Source organism: Fulmarus glacialis, unplaced genomic scaffold (assembly GCF_000690835.1).
Source record: "Fulmarus glacialis isolate BGI_N327 unplaced genomic scaffold, ASM69083v1 scaffold5287, whole genome shotgun sequence".
NCBI lineage: Eukaryota > Metazoa > Chordata > Aves > Procellariiformes > Procellariidae > Fulmarus > Fulmarus glacialis.
The window spans coordinates 21420-48872 of NW_009222452.1; the positions used below are offsets into that span (position 1 = coordinate 21420).

General features: G+C 39.2%; 1 protein-coding gene across 1 annotated transcript; it reads right to left on the reverse strand.

Annotated features, from left to right (window-relative positions):
- Positions 1 to 13351: 13351 nt before the first annotated feature.
- LOC104079406 (nesprin-1-like) lies at positions 13352 to 26949 on the reverse strand (the record flags this gene model as incomplete). The annotated part of the gene is made up of 7 exons (XM_009581441.1): positions 13352 to 14082; positions 21015 to 21073; positions 22887 to 22979; positions 23947 to 24159; positions 24535 to 24663; positions 25011 to 25211; positions 26738 to 26949. Coding segments are annotated over 7 exons (1148 nt in total), but the record flags the coding sequence as incomplete, so codon positions are not given.
- Between the last annotated feature and the right edge of the window lie 504 nt (positions 26950 to 27453).

Consider the following 27453-nt stretch of genomic DNA (forward strand, 5'->3'; position numbering starts at 1 on the left):
CTGACATGGTGAAGACTCTGGGACTGCATGTCCAAGAAGATAAATCTGGCTTTCTCCATGCACGTGTGTAACTGTTTTTCACAAGGATTAGTCAGATTCTTCAGACCAACTGTAAATACACAAAAGGTCCACTGACATCAAGAGTTTCAGCAAGACGTGAAGGAGAGGGACGGAAGAAATCCATGCTATGTGCTATTCAAAGTAGAAGTCGGTGCTGCTGTTTGACTGCCTCCATGCTAGAAAATTAAATGTGTCAGGGAACGTTGCTGGGTACTGGAATGCGATTATTACATATGCCAGGGACATTTTATTAGTCTAATGATAAACTTTGCCTGTTCTGTCTGCACTTCTGGTTTACAGGTGCAGCTTGGGAGTTAGCATGGACCAGGGACTATTCCAATAGCTGGTTGGACGCGACCACCCTGCCAGTAAGGATGTTTCATAGTACATGCGTAGGCTGCTCCACAGCAGCTGGCCACAGTGCTAGAGAAGGGTTCAGGGATGCTTCTTTTACTGCTACAGTTGAAACCTTTATCTTAGATTATGTTGATTGGAATATCCTGTAGTAACTAAATATAGGAAATAGTGCAACTAATGCTGTAGAGGAGTGCCTATGTCTAATCACGCTCCCTGTTACACAAGCAGAGTCTGTGTGCAGTGAGATCAAGTTACATAGCAATTGTGAAGGCAGCAAGGCATAGGATGAGTTTGTGCTCCAAGTCAGGGATTCAATTCTTTAGTGAGTGTACATAATAATGTAACAGTTTCATGTACATATCCGAGGATACGTGCAGTTTAAAAGTCTAAAGCTAGATGCTACCTACGTTTGAGAAGATTCCTTGAAAACTGAAGCCTAAACATGTGAAGCAGTCACTGTAAGTTAACAGGTCTTTTATTGATGCATATTATCGCATCATTTTTTTCTGAATGTGCTGAAGGATTTGTCTTTTTGTGTATTCAGTAAGAGAGAGAGAGAGAGAGAGAGAGTGTGTGTGTGTGTGTGCAAATTTGGTAACTAAGGGCTTTTGGAGGGCTCCTAAATGCCTTGAAAGAAAATGCACATTTTGTTTTGTTTATGAGCTGATTTTCAAATGTGTTAGAAAAATCATAAATGCCCTGAATTGAGTGCAGGCTAAGATCTGAATGGAGCACAGGAATCCCTGTAGTTACACTTATGTGCTTACACCATCAGCATTCACTTGTAGGCCAGTGTGCGTTAGAGCTGCTCTTTAAATACTGTACATGCAACTTGTTGTTCTCTATGACAGAACACACAGATCAACCTCTTCAGCTGCAAGGCAAATTGGTTTACATGAATGCCTCCCTTTCTACATCCCGGAACAGTTCATTACATCAATTCAAGTGTAAATTTGGCCTAGAGGAAAAAAAAGTAGTTCATGGAGAGCAATTCACAACAGAGGGTCAGCTTCTGATGGTACTTACATAGGGCAAGTACCACAACACTCTACAGGTTTTCCCGGTGAAGCTGGATAAGCGTCATTTGAAGTGGTATGCAGCAGACAGAAGGATATCAAAATGTGTCTTGGAACATAAGGGGTAATCAGTCAGCTCACAATCTTAATTATGAACGCTTTCCTAGGCTGAGCCCTTGCAAGGAAGTAATTTAAATTCAACCAGTCCTCCCATGTCTGTGGTGACAACAGTGAAGGTCACCCAAGAAAGAAAAACAGTGATTCCCGGTAATACATTCATTTACCTTGGGGCAGTTTCAGGATCTGTGTCATTAACTTATTCATGAGATTTTAACTGAAGCAGCACCTTAATGAATATAGTAACCTTCCCATAGTTATCTTTAAAGATGATCGTCCACATATCAGACAGCTGAATGTAGCTATTCAATTGATTAAACAATGTCTACGATACAAAAATGGCAACTTTTTTCATATGTAATTTTGCATTATGCTCTCGTGTATGCAAGCAATTGTGCCTGACATTTGGTAATTGTTATTTCACAGGATGCTATTTTATGTGTGTGTATATATATATACATATATACTTTATATTTGCAGCTGACAAACCAGTACTACCTGAATACCTGGTGCTGGATATTAAATAAAAATATATAGCATGTAAAAAAAAAAAAATTGAAAGAAAACTGTTCAAGGCAGCTAATTATGCTTTTACCAAAACATTCATAGCGATGTCTCTGGACAGCTAATGAAGGAATTATTTTATAATGTTTATACGTGGATTTTAAAAAAAAAAAAAAAAAATAAAAAAACCCCCCAAAACCCCCTAGAAACATAGGTAATGTAATACCAGCACAAGCCAAACAGAAATAGACCAGATGAACTTGCTTTGCTTGAGAAAATGGCTGTTACTGAATTATTACAAAAAGCTTGGGAGACAGGAGAGGAGATAGGGTGATGTGTAGCACTTAGTGGTGTCTGAGTTTCCAACAATACGTGAAAGCTACTCTGGTTTGTAGTGGTTTGAGCCATGTCTCAATGTTGCAGACTTTGTCTCAGGTAAAACTCCCAGTTGGGGTGGTAGGATTTGTACTGCGGTAAAATAATTTAAAGAGAATTTCTTGGTGTGTGTTTGTGGTAAATTTACTATTATGTTTCAGTGACATCTCTTGATAATTTTTCTCCTTCTGTACACTGAGGGGTTTAATAATTTAAAAATATAACTAAAGAAATAATCTGAACTGAGGTCCCAAGGACATTGCAAGGACTGTCAGCAGGTCACTGGACTTTAAATTGAAAAAAAAGAAATAAAAGAAAACCCAAACCACCCCCTTCATCCAAGCCAGGGTTTGTATTGGAGCCTCCATCCATTCTAATTGATGCCGACTGATTCCTTAAGAGTTGTGCCAAATGTTTAAAATGAAACAAACTACCAGCAATGTAAAAATTCTGCCTCACTAGGGCCTTAGTCTTATCACAGGCTTTGGTAGGAACACAGCAAGCCTCTCTTGTGTATATAATAACCTGCTTTAAAATTAGAATGCAACCCAACCTAAAGCTAATGGGATTTTGTATATAAGGTATTCTGAGCTGAACTTACGTGAAGTGCATTTCTTACTTTGTATAAATAGATGGCTATTTTCAATGCTATCTACAACAGTAATATAGCTTTACAGATAGAAATTCAACACATGTAAAAGAAAGGTCATGTTAACGACGGTATCGTAATACAAACCAGTCTTTGCTGTCACCTGCAATTATAGCATAATCTCAAATTGATCTGAGAATTGTAAATTAATATTTCCCTAATATTAATGTCCTACTCTTTCTACTCACAATTCCCTTTCAGCTTTCAGATGTAGATAGCCTCATATCCTGAAAGTTGTTTTTAAAGTGATTGTTGCCCAGAAGGGTATTCAGTTTTGCACTGTGTTAAAAAAAAAAAAAAAAAAAATCTTTTGCATTCAAATGTGCCTCAAGAAACAAACAAACAAAAAATTTAAAAAAAGTATATGCTGCCATCTTGCAAATTAGTATGCTCTGTACTCCTGTGTGCCTACAATTAGAAGTCTGTTTCTTCAGAAAGTGCCCATCGGAAAATGAAGGGATAGACTGCTGGTCACGAGACTTGCATTAACAAGCCACTTTATGTATCACTTTATTGTATATACTATAAAACTAATGCTTTTGTGTGCACTATGTATTCTGTCAATGGAAAGTCCTTTCTTTGGTATAGGCTCAGCTGCCATAATGTATTTGTTGATGTATTCTGTTCTTTCACTGATGCATATAAAAAATTATTGATGTCTTTGTTTTGGTGAGGTTTTTTTTTCTTTGTTTTGCACCTAAAAAAGTTCTAAAAAAGTCTAAATGAAAAATCTGTTGGCTACCTGATTGGTGCAAGATTTTTATCAATGTATTTGATGTTGAAAATAAAGAATTAACCAGAACACTTTGTTTCATTAGTTATCTTTTGCATAGTTTTTAAAATATGCTTCTCTGCTTATTTTTTTCCAGTAGCCAGCGAAACGGCATGCTATTTTTTACAATAACAGAATGTGTCTGTTTCTGTGCATCTAAGTGAAAACTGTTTCTCAATTAGTTTCTTCACCTTTCCCAAAAAGCCAGAGAGTGGCCATAGCTATAGTCGACAATGTTTTAGGTCTAGTCTCTAGTATTCCTAATGACACCAGGGAAGTCACTTAAGTACTTAGTACATTATATGCTTTAATGTGCTTAGTATTTCATATGCTTTACATTCCTTCTTTTAGCTTGTGAAACAGATTATGATGGAAGAGCCAAATTGTGTGAATTTAGCCTTCTGTAATTGACTGCCACTTACCATGAGTTAGCTAATATCAAGTAAAATAGCACTTCTTTCCCAAGTGAAAGCTAGTCCTCAGGGAAAAAATTGTCTTGACTAGGCTGTCAGGAAGGGGATGAAAAGAAATGAAAGATACTTTTATTGACATAAAAACTCTTTGAACTTAACCCTTTCCTGTAAAATACTCTCAAAATTATATTTGGCCTTTGCAAAGAATCAAACCGGTAATCTATAGCATTTACATACATATGTAGGTATTTCAATACTTGTAGATATATAGCTATCAGTAATACAGAGATAATATAGTCCCTATATTGATTTTTTTCATCTATTTTCTGTGCTGTGCTGGTTCTCTGTGGGACTGTTGGCTCATAGGTTCTTCTCTTTTCCTACATGAATATATAGGTAAAAGCTTTTTGTTTTTATGCAACGTTTCACTGTACATATAAGGAAAAAATTGTAAGATTATTACCTTAATTCTAACTCATCTCAATGATTAAGACAAGACAGGCAATATATTTTGTCCTGTGAAACCTCACCCTGTAGTTTGTCAAACATGAAAGCAAATAACCTATTCAGACTCCAAAAGAAAGTTGGGGGACTGTTGGGATTTGTAAGTGCCAAGGAGAACTGAGCAATGGTTCCAAATCATATGACTGTTTTGCAACATGCTTTCATGACAAAGAGCTTGACTGAGAGTTGATACTTTGGCCATGAAGGATGGGCCAGAGTAATATGAACTAATTGCACATGTACATGTGCTCAAAATAATAAAATCATTTTCAATGCTGACTCAAAATCTGACTACATTCAATGGCTTTACACAATTTTTTATCCACGGGACCAAATGAGTACTGAGGTCAAATGCTCTTACGGTTCACAGAGAACTGGCTTAAGATGATAGCTGCTACATGATACTGAACTCACAGGCTTAATCCAAAAAAGCAGCTAGACAGCAAAATCAAAGCCTGACACTCCTAGATTAAAAACTGAACAGCTGAAGTCTGAGCATACTTACATCTGCAAAAAATGTAACAATTTGAATGGACAAAGGATTGCACAATACCTGAGATTAGTCAGCCTTTTGCTCATCTCTTTCTGGAGCACAACATGACCACACAGTATCACAGTTCGGCTGAGCTCGGAACGCACCTCTGGAGATTGTCTAGTCCAATTCCTGGCTCAGAGCTGGATCACCTACAGAATATTGCTCAGGGCCATGCCCAATTGAGTTTTGAATAGCCACAAAAGAAGACTCTACTACCTCCCTGGGCAACCTGTTCCAGTGTTTGACCACCCTCACATTAAAAAATGTTTTCCTGTGCTCAGATGGAATTTTATGTGGTTTAATTTGTGCCCATTGCCTCTTGCCCTGCCAGTGGGCACAACTGAAAAGAGTCTGTCTCCCTCTTCTTCATTCCTTCCCATCATGTGTCTTCTGTGACGGGAGAAGGTGGATGAGATGTCACCTTGCTCAGACCCCCAGAGGAGGAACCCACCAGGAAAAGGGCCTCTGCAGCCAGGCACTGGGCACATTTCCGCAGCCAAGATCCAGCTGGGGCTCCAGCTTCATTCCCGATTTCTTATGTCTGTTGGCTGAAGTAATTTGAGAAATCATACAGCAAGGACACATCTTTCCATTTCACTGCAGAGCTCTTGCAGCTGAAACTCCTGGCTCATCTTTACTGGGCCCACCACTCTCGCTTCTCTCACTACATACACAACGCCTTGCAGAGCAGCTGCCTGCTCCCTTGAGGGAGCCCATACACGTGCACACAGCCGTACGCATTGAGCTCCCCCCACCCCCTGCCTTCTCCCTTTCCTAACATGTAAGTGATGCATGTCTTGTTCCAGAGTATTTTCTTCTGTTTAACTAATTAGAGAGGTATGACATAGTTAAAGCATCATCAAAGAACACATCTGACTGCTTTTACTTTTCTGTTAATTAAGGCAATCCCCTTGTCATGCAATGACAACAGCTTCTTCATGGGCTACAACTTGTTGTTCTCAGTCAGTGGGGCACTTTAGAAGTGGAAGTCAGTGGGCTCTTTAAAAGTCTTGTGGCCATGCTTATTCTTCAAAATTAAATGATGGATTTTCTTTTTTTTTAATCCAGATACCGCCACATTAAAAGCCCCATTAAGCAGCTGTTTCTTAGGCCGGAAAAGTCTTACATTTCTTTTGTCTGCATTACACTGCTTGTCTCCACCACCCAGGCAGTGAAGAGGAGAGGAAAATCCAAACATGTAAAATAACACATCAGCATGCTAACAGAGAAAGAATGCCCATGGAAGGGTGCTGCGTACATGGTTTTTCTTATGCCCAGCCAGGCTCCAATTACTACCATTCACCATGGCATCCTGCAGACACTCAAGTGTAAAAGAGGCTCAAGTGTAAAAATGTTCATGAAGTCTTCAGGAAAATTGACCATCAAAATAATAACATTTGGCACTTATCTCAGCAGGAGCAAGGCTAACTAGCTCTCATGTCCCTGTAAGATCCGTGTGTTGCAGTATTCAGGTGTCACTCTGCTAATGTCTTCATTTCTGCAGGCATAAAAGTGATATAAATTTTAATCTCCTGTTATTTTCCATTGCTACATGTTTGCGCACCACTCCTGTTACCATTTTAAACAGCTGAAAAATGTGCATGTGAGGAAAGGTTCTGCTTTCAGGATTTTTTTTTTAGCCAGATTTTGCAACACATGCTTGGGACTGTAAGGTATTTAGCTCCTTTACACGCAAAGACTGAGTGCTCCTTTCTAAGACAGAAAGATTTGCTTCTTGTCAGATGTCTTTTTTATTTTTCACTCACCTCTTGAGAACCTGTGTCATCCATGGAAAGGTGAAACAAGTATGTTACACCATAAAGGTAAGCAAAAAGTGCTACCCACTTTGCAGAGAGAGTCACAGTAGGGCACATAAAAGCTTAAAAGTTTAGGTATTCATACGAAAGCAGAAAAGTTTGAATTCCAGTCTGCCTTTGCAGGATTATTTTTTGCTTTTGTTGAATCTGAAAATAGGAAAAGAAACTTCAGCTCCAAAATGTCTTCTTCATATCTATCTATCTCAACCAAAATGCTACAGCATCATGCTTTCTTCCAGTACTTTTTTTTCCCCTTGCCCCCACAGTCTGCACACCTGGCTGCACAATGCTTCAAGTTTAGCAAAGAAGTCAAAATTGCAACCATGTGTTTTAACCTGCAGCTCAATGGTCAGGAGAGCCTCTCAAACGATGTTTGAATTATTTGTAAAGAGAATACTACAGACATGAATGTCCCACTTCTTGGATAAGCTGGTGAGCACTTGCATAAAAAAGTGGACTCTGGTAGCTTTCCTTCCAGCTGTTTTTTAAAACATCCTTTCTAAAAACAATGGAATGAAAAAACCCACAATTACAACATCAATAATAGCAGTCTCCCAGCAATTACAATGTGCCTGAAAATGCAAAGAGCCTGACCTGAGTAACCTTTGTGCAAACTACATCCACATCTGCATCATACCTGACACAGAAGAGCTCAGTGGCTCACCTCTCCTCCCCCAAGGCCACCTCTGATACAAGAAACGGACAATACTTTCCTAAAGCCTCCTCTCTCTTCCAAAAATTAAATGCGCCATTGTTTTATTCAGCCCTCACTGTGGTCAAATCTATTTGCTACGTCTCAGGTCTTTAAATAGATTTTTACTGAACCAAGCAGTTTTGACCAGTTCATTTTTTGAATGATATATTAAGCGGCACCAAACAATAGAAGTCACAGCTTTCAGTTCCTGTCTGCTTTTAGAGCAACCATTTAATATAATTCAGATTTCTATCATTTAACCAGGCCTTACTCTATGACAAGTCTTCAGTGCTTAAGCTTGCGGTTATTCATTTCCTTTTATCTTTTTTCATAGATTTTTGTCTTCTGCTTTTTGGGAAGACAAATTAATTCTCTAAATCATTCCTATTTATTTCTTTATTGTGGAATATTATTAGAATATTTCAATGTTCTTAATATTATTTAAACAAGCATAACTTCTCCCAAATATAGGTTTCACATCTACCCCTCTAGGTCTAATTATGGCCAAATAGTGCAACAACAACAGAATTCAGTTGGTTATAGTGCCTTTCACAACATTGCTGCCAAGGTTAAAACCAGCCAGCCAGCACCTAGACTAGTTCCCTTTTGTACTCTGTGAATACAAGACACACATTCTTCCCCCAAAGCCAAAAGACAAATGACCCCCTCCCTCCAATACCCCACCCAACCAAACACTGGTTTAGATGAATTCTGCAACTGACTGCTGCAAGAGTTGAACAATTTTATAGCGAGACCACCCAGCTTAAACACGAACCTCACTATGGCATTTCCTGCCCTCTTCCTTTCCACAATCCACTGCTTTAAACACCCAGTAAAATATGGGCAGCGCAAGTAAGTGAGATCAATGCTCTTTTCTTCTCTTGCTTAAAAATCTGCATTTCTTTTCCTTGACTCTGCTCTTATTTCCTAGAATCCTCCTACACTTGCTAAATCCTGATAGCATCTGAAGACTGAACAACCAGTTTCTCTTATGCCTTTGAACACGCACTCAGATGCACTCAGATGCACATGATGATGAGCATGTTGAGAGTTGCTATCAGTTGTAAAAAGATTTCTCAACCACAAATAGCTCAAGACTGAGGGCCAGGGATGACTGTTCATAAGACAATCCCAGCAGCTTTGTCCTCGTTCAATAACCAGCTGTAGGAGAAAGTTCCAAGAAAGAAGAAAGCAAGACCGCAGGTTTTCACAGCATTTGCAGCGGAGCTGGAAGGGTGGTGAGAAACTATTGATCTGTTGCAGAATAAAGCTGTTATCGCTGCTGGAACAGGGTGGGGGATAGGCAGTGGGTATCATCATGCTCACAGCTGTGAGGAATAAGGCAACACTATTTCTGTCAGCTTCAGATCATTTGTACTCCTAATATTGTCAGACATCTCTAAATATTACTTTTCAGTCTGCCTTCAGATTTCGTAAAGCATGGTCCACAAACGAAACTCCACAAACTGATGCAGTAAGTTCAGGGCAAATGGTGCTCATTATTTTGCACTATTAGCATTATAAGCATAATGAGATAGTGCCTTGATCTTACCACACAGTCTGGAGTTGCTGAGCAACCAGTTTCCATTATGCCTTTAAACACGCAGTAGTTATGAGGTGACTACAGTCCAATAAGCAGGGTTCAGAGTTGCAAGATGCATCAAGCTGCGGGGATGATTACCTCTACAGCAACTACTGCATCTACCTACAGTAGAAAATGGGGAAAAATATAATGCAATAATGACTGGAGTTCCCCAAGATGCAGAGTCTACTTTCTCTATGCGTGCCTTCAACACAGACCCAGAGTTCTGCAGCTCCTGTACTGCCTTTCCTCATGCCTTGCAGCCAAGGCTCAAGGCACATTACCAGAAATCAGTCCCTCATATTTGCAGAATCCAAGTAGGTGAGGTGCTTCAGAAAGAGGGTAGATGATGGGTTGCAGGTTTAGCACAGAGACAGGGCATCTCAGACTCTAACTTGTACATTTCTTAAAAAGTTTGTCCACACCCAAGTCCCCTGTGACAGCATCCCAATGAGGCAGAGGTAGGTATAGACAGCAGTTTGACATTATCAGGATGAGAAAGATGTCCAGGCTGCAAAGCTGGCTAGTGCCACTGGCTGCAATGCTTGACAGCTTGCTGGGTGTGGTTTTTCCCCCCCTACAGTTGCCCCATTTACCCTGGTTCATGCTGTGGCGGTCAATGCATATGTTGATGTCGCACTGGGGTTTGCAACTCAAGCTAGACCCTCAAGTCACTGGTGCTCTTGGCTTGCTTTAACAGGAGCCTGTGAAGTGCCTGGCCATTTGTTTCCATTTTGACTTCTGTGTGTCGGTTTTTAGGATCAAGATCCAGTTCTGCAAAATCACATTTGAAGTCATAATGGAATTGGTTCAGGGCCAGGAAATTCCTTTTGGAGGAGCCTATTGCTCAAACCATTTTAACTGGTCAGATGTTGAATTTGTCCAGAGTTGAGATAGAAAGTCCCAAAAGTAACAAGTCCAAAGTGGCACTCAAGGGATCCTCTAACCTGCTGGCACAAACTGCCTGCGATCCCCTTGAGACATCAGCTTACAGACTGACATTCCTATTCTTGAAGGTACGGGAGATTTAGGATTTACAAACAGGCATTCTTCCCGTCTGTGACATTTTCCTAATGTGTGTCTATCACTGTCTCTGACTGCCTTACTCGCAGGTATTGTAGAGAATGTGCTGTTTACTGGGAGGATTGCTCTGTGTGAGCAGATCACTCGGGGTCAAAAGAAAGTTCTCTGTATCTAACTTCTCTTTCAAATTAACAGGCAGTACATTGAAACTATAGTTAGCTCTATGACCAGAGCTCAGAGCTTGAGGCTATGAACAGAAGAAGCTTTGCTTTGAAACACCTGAAAGGAAGCAAGGCATAGTAGGTACACTCTGCCCTCCGGTTCATCAGCAAGGCAGAGGTGAGACAGTGCCTGTATGCCCTGCAGGTAATCATCAGCCAAAAATGCGCTGAATTCGAAAGGGCTACTGACACTTGATGATGCGACCTTCCAAATTCTTTAATTATCATCACTTCTTTTCCCCCTTAGCCCTAACTCTATTTAAGGAATTAATTGTGAAAAGTTCCTATGATTTCATATCAGTTTTCTCCTGCCTATTTAATCAGCTTAACCTCCACTTCTCTGGCAGTTCATCACTTTCTCATACTCTCCCGACTGAAAGTTTCAAGAGGTGAGAGAAAATAAAAGGGCATGACCACCGTGAACAAGATGGAACTATTGCCCCCCACCACTTCATTTTAGTGACTGCTCCCCAAAATTCCCCTGGGAGCTTGAGTGATGTGTACAAATTCTGCTTTCCTTCTGCAGAAGACAGGCTATTCTTCCCTAGGCATCAGGGAAGTGGGGAAGGCATTCAAAGAATGCATCAGGGAAGCAGGGGCTACAGAGTGGCAAAATAACTGGCAAAATTCAAATGTCAGGTTGCAATTCAAAGCATGCCAGGTGCTACCCTGCATACTTTTGATAAAGTACTTTCTTAATTGCACCTGACATCATTCAGACTGAATCCTCTTTCTTGCAATCCCCTCTCTCTCCTAACCAACTGCTTTCAAACCTCCCTGCCTCTCCTTCAGTTTTTAAATAGTATAAGAAATGAATACAGGTCTCACCTGTGACTTTTTGCCTGGTTCCTTCAACAGACTGCTCTTCCATAGGTTGATACTCACAGGCTATCTACTACCATTTAGATAACATCTACTTCCATGGGATCACCAATAGTTGGCTGGAAAATAGGAGACAAAGTCAGGCTGAGATCCTTATTTCTCACTAAATTAGTCTTTTTACTCTTTACAATGTTTTCTTTTAAAAGAAAACAAAAATACCTTTCAACAAAAAATTAACCACCAAAAACAGGGACTCACTGATGAAAGGATGTCTAAAGCATGCAAAGATCTGGACTAAGAGGTCTGAGCGAACTACCGAATTATCTATGTAGGTGCGCTGATTACCATTGACTAAATTATGTCACCAAAGCGAACGATATCAGAAAAGAGAGGAGAGGTCAATTTTACTGAATCTGTCAGGCCCGTTGCAAGTAACAGCTCATCCTTGTACCCCGAAAGTGTATTCCTTATCTTTGTCTACTCAGAATCAGTGATTATGGATACTAATCTAGCCTAGCATAACTTCTGAATACCAATGAAAGAAACAATGCCTTGAAAAGAATACATACTTGTGTCAGTCCAAGTCTGGGTCTCAGACATTGAAGATACTTTGTTGACATACAAAATCCTTTTCAGAAAAATGTTAACGTTACACTTAGCTGGAAAGGAAGCTTTATTTTGGCTCCTCCAAATGCTGGAGTTCAGCTTGTGGTACTCTACCTCTGACCACCCTCCCCTCACACCAGCTCAAATGATGACATCCCAGAAAAGTAATCCTACGTAACAGCAATTAACGTGCTTGTGTTTTCTTCTGGCTTTTTTATTTCCGTTACGTAGGCCAATATATTCTAAGTAAAAACACTTAACACACAGGAAAAATTCACATTGTGTGTCATGGCTTAAAAAACCCCAAACTTATTAAAGAGCAGTAACTTAGAGCCATGCTCTGTATTTTTTCAAAATTGAAAAGAATCCTGTTTTGGTCGAGTTCTGACTGATAAGCTGGGCAAAGTGTCTGCCACTGCTCAGACTGCAAGTTTTCTGCAATATTTCTAGAAAATTTATGAGTTTTCAATCTGCTCTGTTTTTCTGCTATTTGTGCTTGTGTTTTGGGCATATTCCACTAGATGAAATATTGGTAAAGCATAAACATATATATTGGTATTAAGCTGTTATGGAGAATTATTAAGAAGTTTCCAGTACACCCACAGGAAAAAATCTGCTTCAGTGTGGACTGGTACAACCTCAATTGCCAAAGGTTGCACATGAGTGCATATGTAAACACACACACACACACACACAGAAACAACACATGGGTGAGAATGAAGTTCAAGAAGCAGCTTGAGAAAAAACACAAACTGAAATGACCAATCATTAATTCAAAATACAGACAGCTCTCAATATTAGCACAACTTCTGACATGATCCTTTGCCATGTATTTTAAACATTTGTCAAGTTTTCCAGATCTTCTCATTCAAACATATACCTAATACCGTTAATTTGTTACAGCATTTTTTAATTCTTTTTAGAAGTGCAGCATATGTATGTCTTCTAATTTTTTTATACCATACATATCTCATTCTAAACTTAGAGTTTCCATAGTTGTCATTAAAAAGCACGTAGACAAAATATTTTATGGTATCTATAATAAATGCAAAGAAATCAATACAAACAAAACTTGGCTTAGCAAACTGTACATACATAAATATGTTCTTTGTTTTTCAACTTGACATTCAACATTTTTCCTCATAAAACCTTTTACGATCTTATTTGTTACATCCATTTTTTTAATCCTTAAAAAAGTGCTTTTGGGATTTACACCTTGTGCATCCAAAGCAAAAGTTAGAACACCATGCCCGAAACAGAAACCACAGGGAATAACACATTGCCATACAAGATCCTTTAAAATTGTATGTTACAAATGCTCTAAAATTTCTTTAGCATTGGTTATTTTGTATACTGTAGATACTGAGAGGGTATTTAACAAAGACTGGCTAACGGCTCATTTAGAGCAGCACACAGGAAAGGATCTACAGTATCAAGTCCTTGGCTATGCATAGTACAGGGCAATGACCTGGATATAAAGTGGCTAAGAGATCCAGAATGCTGGACAGAAGGACATTTCCCTCACACGCATCACATCCTCCTTAGTACCCAGGATGCGAGTATTGAAACGATGCTACTCAGGTAATACGTTGTGCAGTTTGGTACTGATATACTGATGCGTTACTAGCTGAGTGCCAGCAGAGAACGATTATGGACACAGCGGTGCCTATAGCAGGTAAGTAAAGCTGCCACACTGAATCCTGTCACCCTTTAAAACCATCCTGCCTCCCAGCTAGCACTCCAGCAAGGTCACCCACTGTCTCACAGGTCTCCTTCACAATGGAGGTGGACCATTCATGTATTTTAGCATGGGGTGGAAAGAGCGGGCAAAGTTGTTGGCCATAGTACAGCTGTAGTCCTCCTCAGTCATTGGCACCAGGCAAGCCAGCCCGATCAGGAGCAGCAAGAGGAGCTGAAGTGGCAGAGCAGCTCTGAGGACTCTGAGGAAGAAGGACGGGCGCTGCCACGCCGGCCCGGCCTTAGAAGGGGAGGAACCTGAGCCACCTCTTGTGGACCTGAGAAAAGAGGACGGATAGGTGAATACACTAAAACATTACTGCAGCAGAGATTGCCCTCGGGCACTCAGGCTTCCCTGAAGGCTGGTTTAGAATTTGTACAGACTTTGATTGACAACTGCAGAGGTATTTTTCACTGAACATGCTATTTCCCTAACACTCTTAAGAGACCCCGTATTTCTAGTCTGGGTAGGAAACACCAAATGATCACAATAGAATGGGCTTTGCGACTCCACAGCCCCTTCGTCAATTATGGGAAAGACTCTCCACTTAAAGCACTGTGCTCTAGAGAAGGGGAAAATAAAAGGTGGGCCATACCTGCCACATGTGTTCAACGTACACTGTCTAAAAAGGAAGCCTCCTCATTTAAAATGGCAGTCGCATTTGGTTTACAGAAGTTTCTACATTCATTTCTGTATATAGTATCCACAAGGGTATAATGCATTAAGATTCAGGTACGTCAATCTTCACTTAATACATACACCAATATGCAGGCAACAGGGACTCATTTTCTACAAAGTACATTGTATTTTGAAGCTTGCACTGAATCAGCAGTTAAAATCTATTTGCTCAACTGACTTGATACCATCACCTTCTGAGTGATTTTCTCCCTGGTGTCTATGGATCTGACTTGAAACAGCACAGATCTATCACATGTCTATGGGAGAGGCGAGACCTAATGCAAACCTTTCCGAAGGGACACTTCAAATTAGGCACAAAAATCCAATCTATTTCAATCTATTTTTTAATGAAGGATAAAGACATAGATTTCACATTTTCCTTTTTGACTGAAACTATCAGAGCTCTAATATACGGACAACAGGTTTTGAGATAAGTGGATGACTGAAAAGAGTCATTATGCAAGTTGAAATCTGATGGTCTCAGTGTGCTAATTAAATGGTATGGGAAAGTATTGTATTTTAGCACTAGCCAAAAATGGAAGAACTTAGAGCCTTCAAATAATTTGCTTCAAGAACAGTTCCATTAAGACATTAGGTCATGAAGTTTGTCATCGACATGTTGCTATAAAACATCCGTGTGGCTGCTATGATTATGAAGCCCCAGAAAATCTATGGTTTGCTTAGGGTTTAAGAGATAAAAATGCTCGTAAGGATGGATTTAGTCTCAACTTGAAGGTGTGGGAGATCAGGCTTGTTGGCTGAGGTCAAATGCTCCCCAGTAAAGCAAGTAGGGGGCGATGGCTACTTAGTGTCTCCTTGCCTTCCCCTTGTCCTTTTGATCCTGTCTCCCAGATAAACCTGAATCTGTGTGAGAAAGCATGCAAAACCCCAAAATACCATCTTCAAAACTATGCCAGTTTTGTGGGTCCCCTTCCCACATATTCAGAAAAGAATTCTTTCTATGCTTGAGATTATTTTTATTGTCTTGTTCATATATGTGTATCATCCCACTATGAAGACCTTAAGAAAGCCAGACAGATTTGGTAAAGTTTAGATGACCAACAGATACATAAACATTCAGGTATGCTAAATGATTAACTTGACCTAAATATCCCAGGAAGGAGCGGTGATCAAAACATCAGATCGCGTGTTTTTTGAATCCACGTTGTAGCCCACATGGAAAGCTGCTTATCGCATAATGTAAGATCACGTATTATAAAGATACTGAAAGGATATGGCACATTTAACAACATCAGAGCATTCCATATTAAAGTTCAATTAGATCAAGACTTCTACTGTCCGAGAATGCCAAAACAGAAAGTTAATGGACTGAAGTAGGAACAAAGGGAACAAGGAGTGCTTAATTACCTTCCAAGCATTTGATTGCATAGTCTACCTAGGCTCTCATTGTACAAATGTTAATCCCAATCAAAACAGGCCATATTTCTGCAGTTGGTAACTACTCTTTGATAACGAGCAAAGTCTGAATTTTCTTCATTAACTCAGAGTTACTCTGGGGCAACACTGGTTGGCAGAAGGGGAATTTCCAAAAAGCGGAATCAAAAGGGAGCAGGCAAAGTTAGCATCTAATTTTTCTTTTCTTTTCCTATGGCTTCAGTAGCACAATCCAGCACTTTTTGCTTTATGTTTTACCAAAAAAAAGAAGAAAAAGAGTGGAATGTGTAAGCTGCATGGATGATCTCAATAAGGAACATAAACTTTCTTTCAAAAATTAAAACAGTTCATGGCAAAGTTTTTCAAAACACTTTTTCTGCAGTGAAGTAGCGTGTTGAAGAATAGTTTCTAATACTGCATGGAAACAATTAAACGAGCAAATAATAAAACATTATGAAAACATCTTCAGAGGGGGAGTTCTAAAAAGTTCGAGTGTTGTACTGCCTGTGTTTATTGCAAGTACGCCTCTGTAATCTACAGAATTGGCTGAAAAACGGAATGGCTCAGCTTAGAGTGTTTAGTGGATTTGGTAAGGAGAGATAGTTAAAAATACACATTGTTAATAAAAAAGGCTCACTATTCATAAGGGCCAGAACTCCTATTTACTGCAACAGGAGAAGGGAAAGCTGAAGTACTGCGTGCCACTTTGGAGAAAAATGTAATTTCTTTTTCTTGAGCTTGCATCTTTAGCTGTCTCTCTTCTGACTGCTCCACCATTTGTCACACTGGGCCCTGTTTGAGGAGGGAAGGAAGTAAGGCCGTCTGCTACTCGCTTCATGCACAATTCCTACTAACTAGATAAAAGGGGGAGGCACAGCTGCAGACCTGGCCAACAGTAAGTTTCTTCATGTCAAGAGATCTCATAAATTAACCTAAGAACTGCAAGCAATAGTTACCCTTACTTTGGGAGTTTGTAATGTCAGTGAAATTGGAACTCTTGCCTAAGCATTTCAAGAGACGAGAAGCTAATTTACCAGGCTATAGATTGGACGGGCAAAGTGAACTTTAATTTCAGCTCAGATGAGTACCTTCTTTTAAAGATGACTGATTTTTTTTTGCAAGGAAAATATGGTTCAAGTAATCTATCTGTATTGCAGTAAACATCTGAAAGATTATAACAGAAGAATTTATCATTCAAGTGAAGCTGATAGGAATAAATAGAGTTTAATGGGGAAGTGACTAATGGAATGCAGACAACAGGCTTACATTGAAAGAGGCACTGCTGGGCTAGTAGGATGTTATTACTGGAGTTCATAAAGGATGAGTCTTGATTTAATATCTTTATGAAAAGACTATGGCACAAAATATAAGAACAGCAAATTTCATCTGTATGATGACAGATGTTGGAAGTCTTTGCAAATACAAAATAGGATTGCCTTCTTGTACAGAAAAAAGTGTCTGAATCCAATAGGTTTAAGAAGTAGCTCGAGGAGTTTAAGATTATAGTATGTAAGGTAGCAATAAAAACTTCTGCTATGAATTTGGAAGTTCACACTCTGAAGATAATGAAGAGAATCTAGATGTGTTTAACACAGGATGGCCACAAACCAATAATGTGGCTTGTGAATAGCTGTGAAAAGGGACAAAAGAAATTTTAAAATATATTTCAGTTCCAGATTTCCAGAAGAGAAAAGAAAATTAAAACATTGTTTTAATGATGTTCTATAAGGCACTAGTCAGATCTCACCTGGAGCAGTTTGTATCATTTTTGTTAACATACTTCTGAAAGATGAACTCAAACTTACACAAGCTTAAAGGAGTCAAAAAAATGGAGTATTTCTCCTATGAAGGAAATAAATAGCTGAGCTTATCAATATAAAACCTGAGAGATACTAAAACTACCCTCTATAAAACAGTGCAGAACAGACAGACAGAAAGGTGAACAGTTGTTGAAGTGAAGGAAGGGATAATGTTGGCACAAAACCAAATTACTACTAACCATGGATATAGTCAAGGTGGAAATTATTGTACTTCCAGATAATCAGAGAAATTAAATCTGATAACGACCTTCTAATAGAGTTTTTGTTCCTACTGATTCTAATTTTTTAAGATGGAGGTTGCCAGAGTTATGAAGGAGAAGGTGTGATGCTCTGCCCACAAAAGCAGGCAACGACTCCTCTTGGTGGCCTAAGAGACTCTCTAGGAATGCCCTTGTTTGGCTGTGTTCTGACTTTGATTCTCTCCCTAGCTCTCAGCATCACATCAACCTCAGATTTGGCTTACCCTGTAAAGAAGATGAATACGTCCATTTCAAAAGCAGTTAAATATGAAGTTTAAGTAACAAGCTCTAAGTGAGAGTGTGGGAGATAACTGGGAGAAGAACGATGGCAAGTCAAGCCCAAACCTCGTGTTTGAGCTACCGCATGGCAACGACTGCTATTTTGTGGCCAAAGGCACAGAGAGTGCTCTGGCCTGGTCTGCTCCGGGAACAGCCAGTGACCTTTAAAGATCCACTAGTCATTTGGGGAGGCTTGGGGAGAGCAGGAAATGGAGGTTGGCTCTGTGGCACCAAGACTTGAATAGAGCTGCTCAAGGGAGACAATGTAAACACCCCTGAGCAAATTGAACCACTATTTTAATCTTTTTAACATTTTAATCACTTCAAAAAAATCCACAGGCACAGATCCAGGTGTGCATTTATGACAGCTCTATTAAACTGATGAAGAACGAGAAGTTGCTTCCTGGATTTGCTTTTCCCACTTAGCACACAATTACTAACACCTCTTGAATGAGCCTTTAGTCAAATCCACAATGTAACGTCCAGTTTAAGTTTGTACCTTGCTTAGCATCACACTATGTATGCTTGGCTTTTTGCTGTGATTATGGGGAAGGCAAAGTGGTATCACACTTGTTATACATCCTCTAATTTTTAAATGAACTTTCCTTCACAACCTTCTATGTGATAAACCTTTTAAAATTTACTTTAGTTCTCCTGCATACTAAACTCTAACAGGGTTTGCTGATCCAGTGCAAGATCAAACACAAAGTACTCTGATCAGAGGCATGTCAAAATATTAAAGAACACAGTGACAGCTTGTACCGCTTTATCAGTTAAAACCACATTATACACAACCACAACCTGTCTGGCTTGCGCATTTGATTAAGTTTCCTATTCAGCAGTGACTCATTTGTATTCCATGCTTGTCTGAATGACAAATTGAACATTGTGTTGTACTGCTACAAGATGTGTTAATAAACAGTGCTGGAAAGACTTGATCTGAAAAGTGCCGCACCAATGCCACTGCTAGAATAGAGGTTGATCTCAAAGCTGCAAAGTACTGCTAGCTGCTCTTTGAGCTAGAGGCTCACACCTACAACCAGAAACCTTCTCAAAAGGTTGGCAGAAGTGGTCTGACTATACAGGAGAGCGGAAGAGCACACACAATATGTTTCTTGAGTACAACGTTGCTAGTGCAAGCATGCTGATCTGCCAAAGACATCCTCCATTCCTCCTAGCTGTTAATGGCTGCAGAGTAAAGCCCCGCTCCTCCCTTTTCCCACTCCCTATAAGAAACAAAATGCCAAGCTTCATAGCAGACTGGAGTTGGAAAAATTAATTCTCTTTCTCCATCAGACAGAAAGGTGGAGTGTACATATGTTGCCTATTTTCTATGGGGTTTCCTTATGTTTCAAAGAAAAAAAAAAAAAAATCCCTAAAAATAAGGCAGCTTCTTAGTGCCAGTGGAAGCAGTGAAAGATACTCTATCTGTTCTAATTGCTATGCTATGTGATTTTGCAACTATGCCGCTTTACTCACAGTCACTAACTACACATATAAAGCAAACTTTTTGTTTAAGAAGTCTTTATGTAAATATCTACATGGTAAGTAGTTTTAGTCTTCATTTCATTTATATTTGAGAATAATTTTGCTGAATAAAGCCTTGATTTTGCTCATGAAAAAAAAAAATACTCTTCAGGTATTTTTTGTCTGCTTGGTTATTGCTCAGTCACTGTATTAAATCTACTGTTGCCTCCTTTCAACATCAAATCTTTCACTTTAACAGGAGTTATTTTAAAAATGAATTAGTTAATTTTCGATATATAGAGAATAAATGAGATTTAGGACTTAACTATAAGAACGAATATATTTTCATCATGCTTTTGATTATTTTAGGTGTTGCAACGCATAAGATGCTGAAATAGCAAAAGACATCCTCTTTATACATATTGGCCGGCTCATTTACTTTTTTGTTTTTTTAACTTCATACCTCTAGAGGCTAGTGAACTGATCAGTGAAAGAGTGAAGGTACACACATCACACTGACAACAACAAAGAATGCAGAAGCACTGTTAGCTGCAGAGATGACAGGTTGCCGGAGACAAGATGGAAAGCAAAAAGCTGTAGCTGCAAGCCTGCTCTCTACTGGTCAGAGAGAGATGGGGCAGTGCTGCTCCCAGAGCAATACATGGATGCAAGCACTTGGCAAGAGTCATGGCAATGTTAGCACGTTATGTTGCAGCCGTCTTAGGAGGGGAGAGAAAGTGACCCCAAGTCTCAAAACCCTCAAATTCTGACTTTTAATTTTGAGTCTTAAGTACTGAAAACCCACAAACTGAACAAAACATTTCCGGGGGGCGGGGGAGGACGGGGGGAGAAAGAAAAGGATGTTAGTATGTTTCATCCAGATCTGTGGGTTTTGTGAATTCTAGAATATGGTATTGGCCTATTACCTGCCTTAATTTAATATCTAGAGGTAAAGAGGATGATAAAAAGTGTTTGCCATGAACCTACTGGCATTTCTGTTAAATCATGTCAAAATAAAATAATCACTAAATATCATGAGTGTAAACACACACTCACCCTGATCAGGCATATGAAAAATAAATGTTGACTACATGGCATTCCCGGGAAGCAAAAGCTGCAGATGTTCAAGGATTAGCCGGTATTTCTATTTAACAAAGAATTTGAAGTAATTGAGAGCTCCTTTTGCCAAACTATTAACAAAAGGGGAATTTTCACTTGTTTAAGTCCTGGCCACCTGATGGAGTCGGTGCGGACAGAGAGGAATCACGGCCAATTTCCATCATCCTCTTGGGGTTCTAGAACAGAGTGCGGAAACCAGGAGAATAAGGTACCTGCTATGTGGACTGCTGACAGAGGGTCCAGGCTGTGAGAGACTACATTTGCCCCGTGGCTGTTTGCAATGAACAGGGGGTAAAGAAAGAAGAATGTTCAGTCCAGGCAAATAAAGACAAGCTACTGATGAAACTAAATTAAAAGTGCAGCAAAGGAAACATAAAAAAATCAAATGAAATGACCAATACCCATGAACCAAGGAAACTGGCTTTTCTTTGCGTCTAGCTGAGTATGGAAATGATTGGAACATACACAGTGAACTCGAAAATAACAGTTTAGTCACTATGTTTATGAACAGTAGCTCTGGATTTAAAAAAAATCACTAGAAATTTAGCTTAAATAATTTGTAATATGAAATAGAAAAATGATTGCGTTGAATATGGGCACATACAGATATTTCAAAATGCAAATGCAGCAAAATTAATATTCTCAAGGAAAAAAGCTCCAAGGGCCTCCTTTGATGAGTCTGGCCTCTTCTCCACCCCCGTACCCCCACAATTTTGAAGGCCAAATAACTGTAGGTGCATTCCTGAACTAACAACTATTTGCTGGAATATTTAACGCAGTTAGATGATTATAATTCTGATTGCATTTTTGGTATTAGTATTTAGTTATTTACCATCAGTGTATTTGGCACTGAAATTCTACCCGACGTCACTTCAGTCTCCAAGATTGTGGGTGCAAAAACCAGAAGTTTGAAAACCAGACCCCAAGGAATCATACAACTTAGCTATACATTATGGACAAAAATGATAAAAAAGTAGTCACGTATATGAACACTAACAAATTAGAGAGAGACATATGCGTATTAAAAAGTTAAGATGAAACCTATTACAATTCTATATAGTCTTTAGACAAAGACTTTATGGTAAAATACTTCTCCCTTTCCTGTAATGGTCAGGCATCCTCCAATTACGTCTGTGATATCAGCACTTTTATTAGTTATTTAAGTTTAAATTTAAAAGATAAAAGCATTGACCTCTGAAATAAAATGTTGAGGTTTATATTTTTTCTCCTTTTGAAAAGCCAGTATTCCTTTACATTCTTATACTAGCATCTAAAAGGAAACTAGTGAATGCAAAAAAAAAAAAAAAAAAAAAAAAAATCATTTTCAAGAGCCATAAAATCTATCAAGACAGAACTCAGAGGCTTTACAAAAACTGCAAATGGAAAAAAAAAAAACCAAAACCAACCTGACTGTTTTAAGAACTAAAGAAAAAAGCAAAGTAATAAACCAATTGCAGAAAAAAACAAAATAATTGCAGTTCCATTTTGGGCTCAGAGTATGGAAGTGTTAAGTACTAGGCATGTATTGCTATATTTCTTGAATTTTGTGCCAGCGATGTAAACAGACAACTCCAGAGTTGCCGTCATAGCCATTGATTAGGTCCTGTGCAACTAACTGTTTCGAATAATGTTTTATGCCCTTCAACTCTACTTAGCCATTCATCCAAAGTCTCAATAAGACCATCTGCAACCTTCATCAGAAATGACAAAAAAACCTTATTGAGATTCTTGATGAAGCAGCTCCGAAGAGAAGGCCAAACAGAAATGGAGGACTGATTATACCAGACAAGACCAGACTTTGAGGTGCTGCCATCACTAGAGCAAAATACAAGAGACACGACATGCCATACCATGGTAAACCAACCACACTGACAGCCCTGGTTTTAGATAGTATTTACCGCTTCTGATTTCATGCAGGATGGGATAGGCAGCAGGGTTGGGGAAAGCAGCTGTGTTTTGTTCTTGGTTTATGCCATTTCCTTTCCTATCAAGTGAGAAGGGGGGCCTTCCAGCTGGCTAGAGGTACTGTAGACATCTAGAGCTCCCACCCAGGAGGTGGCAGAAAATATATGACATGAAATTACCGTTCTCTGTCTGCTTGGAGTGCTTCTTCCAGATACAGGACTCACTGAGCCTGATGTGTCTAATTCATCAGCAGAGGACCATGAGGACAATTCCTAAAATTCAGAAAGAATGGAGCTCAGAAATACAGCAACTAGCTGTTCAGGTAAGCAAACTAAAAAAAAAAAAAACCCGAGTGAAATCCCAGCAGAGTTATTTCTAAAGCAAATAAAATAAAGCAGTTAGATTTTGTAACCAAATTTTATAAGACTAAGGCATTACATGTTTTCTCTGTTAGCCCTGAAGAAAAAGAAAGGCAAACAGATACTTAAAACTTAATTACTTTAGGTGCCAAAGTCAATACAGGGGAAATACCAGTTGCTCTTTATTGGCTTTTAATTACAAGAAGAGGTTGGTACCACCAAGATTTTACTGAAACAGGCAGAAATTCACTAGAAGGAGGGAAAAGCTCCGTTCTCCTGCCTTATACACTCTGCTAATCCAAGAGGAGAACCTTGAAGTCTTTACTTTATACCTGCCACTGTTGGCGAAGATGTATGCATAGCTCCCTCTCAAATACCCTGAGATACATGATAATTTGAAAAGATTTGGAGTACAGCTCAAGGCTCAGAAGGCACTATGAGAGATTTGTTAGCCTATTACAGAATTTATTTTAGGCTTCCCCCCGCCCCCCCCTTCGACAGAGTGAGCATTATCTTCCTTTCCAGTAACAACTGACACACTATAATTTTCAGTACTGCAACCAGAATAATTATCTCGTATACTTTGCCAGTTGACTGAATCAGTAATGGCAGGATAAACAAACCGAGATGTTCAATACTTATTGCTAGACCAAACAGCAAAAAATTACTGGATTAAAAACCCCCACCATATCACAAAAGAGGTGTTTGTATTATGAAGTGTAAGACTATTTTATGATACTCAAGATTACATGAGTACCATCTTGATAGGTATTGCAAACAACAGAAACTGCAACCAACAGCACTGATCAGAGAAAGACAAGTCAAAACAGTGGGAAATGTGTGCCCAACAAACAGCAAGGAATAAAAAGACATGACTTACCAGTTGACTACTTGAAATGTCTAGAATTTTCTCTAGGTCTTTAATATGACGTGTGACCTCTTTCAAAAGGAGCTTCAGTCTGTTTCCAATGACATGCACCTTTTCTTTGGCTTCAAGACAGTCCTTGCCTTCAGCATTTACTAGCAATTGGCAGGACATATCTTGCAGTGACGCCACCTTCAACTGAGACTCCAGCAGTTCACGTCTGATTTGCTGTTGCCAAGGCAAGCATCAGATTTTTTTAATGGAAGTTAAAAAAAAAAAAAAAAAAAAAAGGAAAAAAGCTAGAACTCGCAAAACTGGACATTTGAAATTAATGAAATGGAAAGAAAAGAGAAGCAATAAAAATTTTTAATCTGACAGGAAGATAGACAGCAGCCTAGTGGTTGCCTGAGATTCTGAATCATGAATTATGCTACGAGCAGAAGTGAGTAGTGTTCCCTGCAAAGTAAAGTTAGTTACTGACATTGATCCCACAGCTGCGTTAGCATGCAATGTACAATGTTAACCCTCGAGAGAAAGATAAATCTGATTAGGTGTTTTTCTGATGATGTGTGTTGGGAGAGAAAGGGGTGATTATAGCCCTACCATTAGAAGTCTGTGATGATCCTGCAGTGTTTCTGAGTCCAGGTTCGGATTAACGGGCACAATCTCATTTTTCCTTCTGTCAATATTCTCTAACCAAAGCAGCAAACCATGGCTCACTTCATGGAAATCCTGCAAGTGATGAGTAATGATTTTAATAGCGTAGAAGAGAATTCCAGTCAAATTCAGGTTTTCAGTTTTTGCTATGATAGGTTCTACTGGCTAAATAACGTAACTTACAATGAAGTGTAGAATAGTATATTAGACTATTATTCCAGAGATGACAAATTTAGAAAATCTTGGGCTGGAAATACATACTTCAGATAGTGCAAGTGTATCTTTCAGATAACACATGCCAAAGCTGTATTTTGGCTTGCACGAGCAACTTTCAGACTGTATAATGAGCACACCAGATAACTGTATGGTTTACATTTTTGATATGTGGGATGCTGACAATTTAAAATAAGCGCAATACAGACCTGGCACTGCATTAATGCATCCTGCAATGAGCAGCGCCACTCTTCGATCATACTGCATACATGGTCCCAGCGCACATTCATCTGAGACAGGCGCCCTTGAAGCTTCTTGCTCTCTTCGCTGTCAGACTGAGTGAACTCTGAGCTGCACAGGTTGATGGATAAGATGATTGCTTTGCGGTTATCAATTGCTTTCTGCAGCTCCTTGATGATAAGACAAAGTGGGACGGGGGAAGAAAGGATGGAAATCGGTAAAACATGTGACTTTCAGAAGAACCAAGCAGAGAAGGCACCACAAGAATGCAATGATTTGCCATCAGCAACTGCAGAATGGTACCTTACTGAAACAGTCTCTTTACTCTGGATATGAGATTTCTGTGCTCACTCTGTGACTCTGCAAATGTTCACTCTTTAACATCTACTAAAATTTTATTGTGAGCATAAACTAGAACAAGCCAATTAAACTTGTAAAATCTTAAAAGCCTGAAGTCATAGTTGAATTTTAAAGATCTGGCTCATGTTTCAGATATTTTAAAGACAGAGCAGGCCCAACAAAATTTAAAGAGACGTAGGACAATTGTACTTTAGCTCACAATAAAACTTTTGCCCTCACTTCTCAGTTTTGCTGATAGACATAAAAACCAACATGTTTTCAAGTGGAAACTGCTGTCAACAGTATTTTAAAATAAAAGCTTTTACTGAGGGAAAAGAAAACACACAAAGAGTATAAACAGCTTACTCCAATTTATAGAAGCAGGACGTGTATAAAAACTCTGATTTGTTTACATTGGAAGCCACAAAAGAAACCCCACCTCTTTTGGTTTAGAGGGCACTAATGTGCTTTCCAAGAGCGGGTGAGGTAAGAACAGAATTCTTATGAAATGCCCCCTTTTCCACCTACTTTACAGCATTTACTTAAAAGCCCCATGTCACAGTGACCTTTGTAGTACTTATGGCAGCTATATTCGGATTCCAGCGAAGATCAGCATTAATATGCTTTAGACGGATCACTGCCGGAAACAGTCTTTACTATCTGTCCACCTCATTCCTAGCATAGAGCACAGTGCATTTTGACATTGACTCCCACATTTTTATGCCCAAGCTTATAAGATGCTAGTAATGAATGTGAAGTTATGGACCATCACATTTGCAGATCTTTATAGCTGTAAAATATCCAGAAGAGCGCACAAGGGCAGCATTCAGATCTTGATGCAACTGAGGTGACAGAAGAAGGAACAGGAATGTTGCAAAGTTACACCAAATTTTTCCTATGTTGTACTGGTGACAGCAGTGGGTAGGCTACAACCCCTTTGGGCACTCTCTCCTTCCTCCACCCAAAGTAATACGTCCTAGTAAGGCATTTCTTTTAAAGCAGCTATTTTGTTACCAGTTTGACTAGAAGAAACTTGATTTAACTTGGCTTTTTTTTTTTTTCCCCCCCATCAGCTTGGCTGACATCAGGAATTATCTGTATGTTCTGGAATTATAGAATTGCCACAGAATTACTATTTCAAAAATTCATTTGGGTTATATAGTAAATGCCAGTGGTACATTTTTCTGCCAAAAGGTGATTCACAAAATCACTTTCCCAGTTACTTCAGTTATGAGCAGTAGCCCGCTGTGTGTGGAATGGAGCAAAGCAGCTGCAACTATTGGCAACCTCTTCAACATACCTGTTGCACTCAGGTCTGTTTACAAGGTAACTCATGGAAAAGAGAAATAAAACTCACTTTCAGTTTTTTAATTCTGAGCTCAATAGTTTGTATGTCAGTGCTGAGATCAAGGCGGCGGAGCTTCTCCAGTTCCTCTTCAGTTTCTCCCAACCAAGCCCAAATGCTATTAAGGTCGGAGTTAAACTGCTGCCATTGCTGAAGGTTCTGCTTCATCCTCAGCTCCTTGCTTAGAGCTTGAGCCTGGATTAATTCCCATCGGTCAATTACACCTGGAATGATAAACACCAAATTCAACAAAAGCAAAAAAACCACTAGCCACACACACAATTGCATCAGTTGAATCCTGTTCAGGACAAAAAAATGCTCCATAAAAATCAAAAAACCCTAACCCACAAAATACCACACTAAAAACTAAGTTAGATTGAAGAACGTGATGTTAGAGAGAAAGAATGAAGAATCTGGATGATTCCAGGCAGCAGGCAATTTTACCACTTTCTTATGTCAGACTTCTGTGAACAGATTTAAGTTGATACATGCAGGTCTCTAAAACAGGTTATGCTGGTATAAAGACATCATAAATTAGTATAAAAAATGGACAAGGAATCTGAATATGTCTAACTAGCCACATATTTATTATTATTTTCATTGGCATTTGTACCTATCACAATTTAATACTCACACCTCACTACATTTGCCTAAGCTACTGCTGATGCATTGGATAAATACCTGCGCTAAAAAGAAATAAACTAGGGGCTATTTCTTCTTGTTAGTTA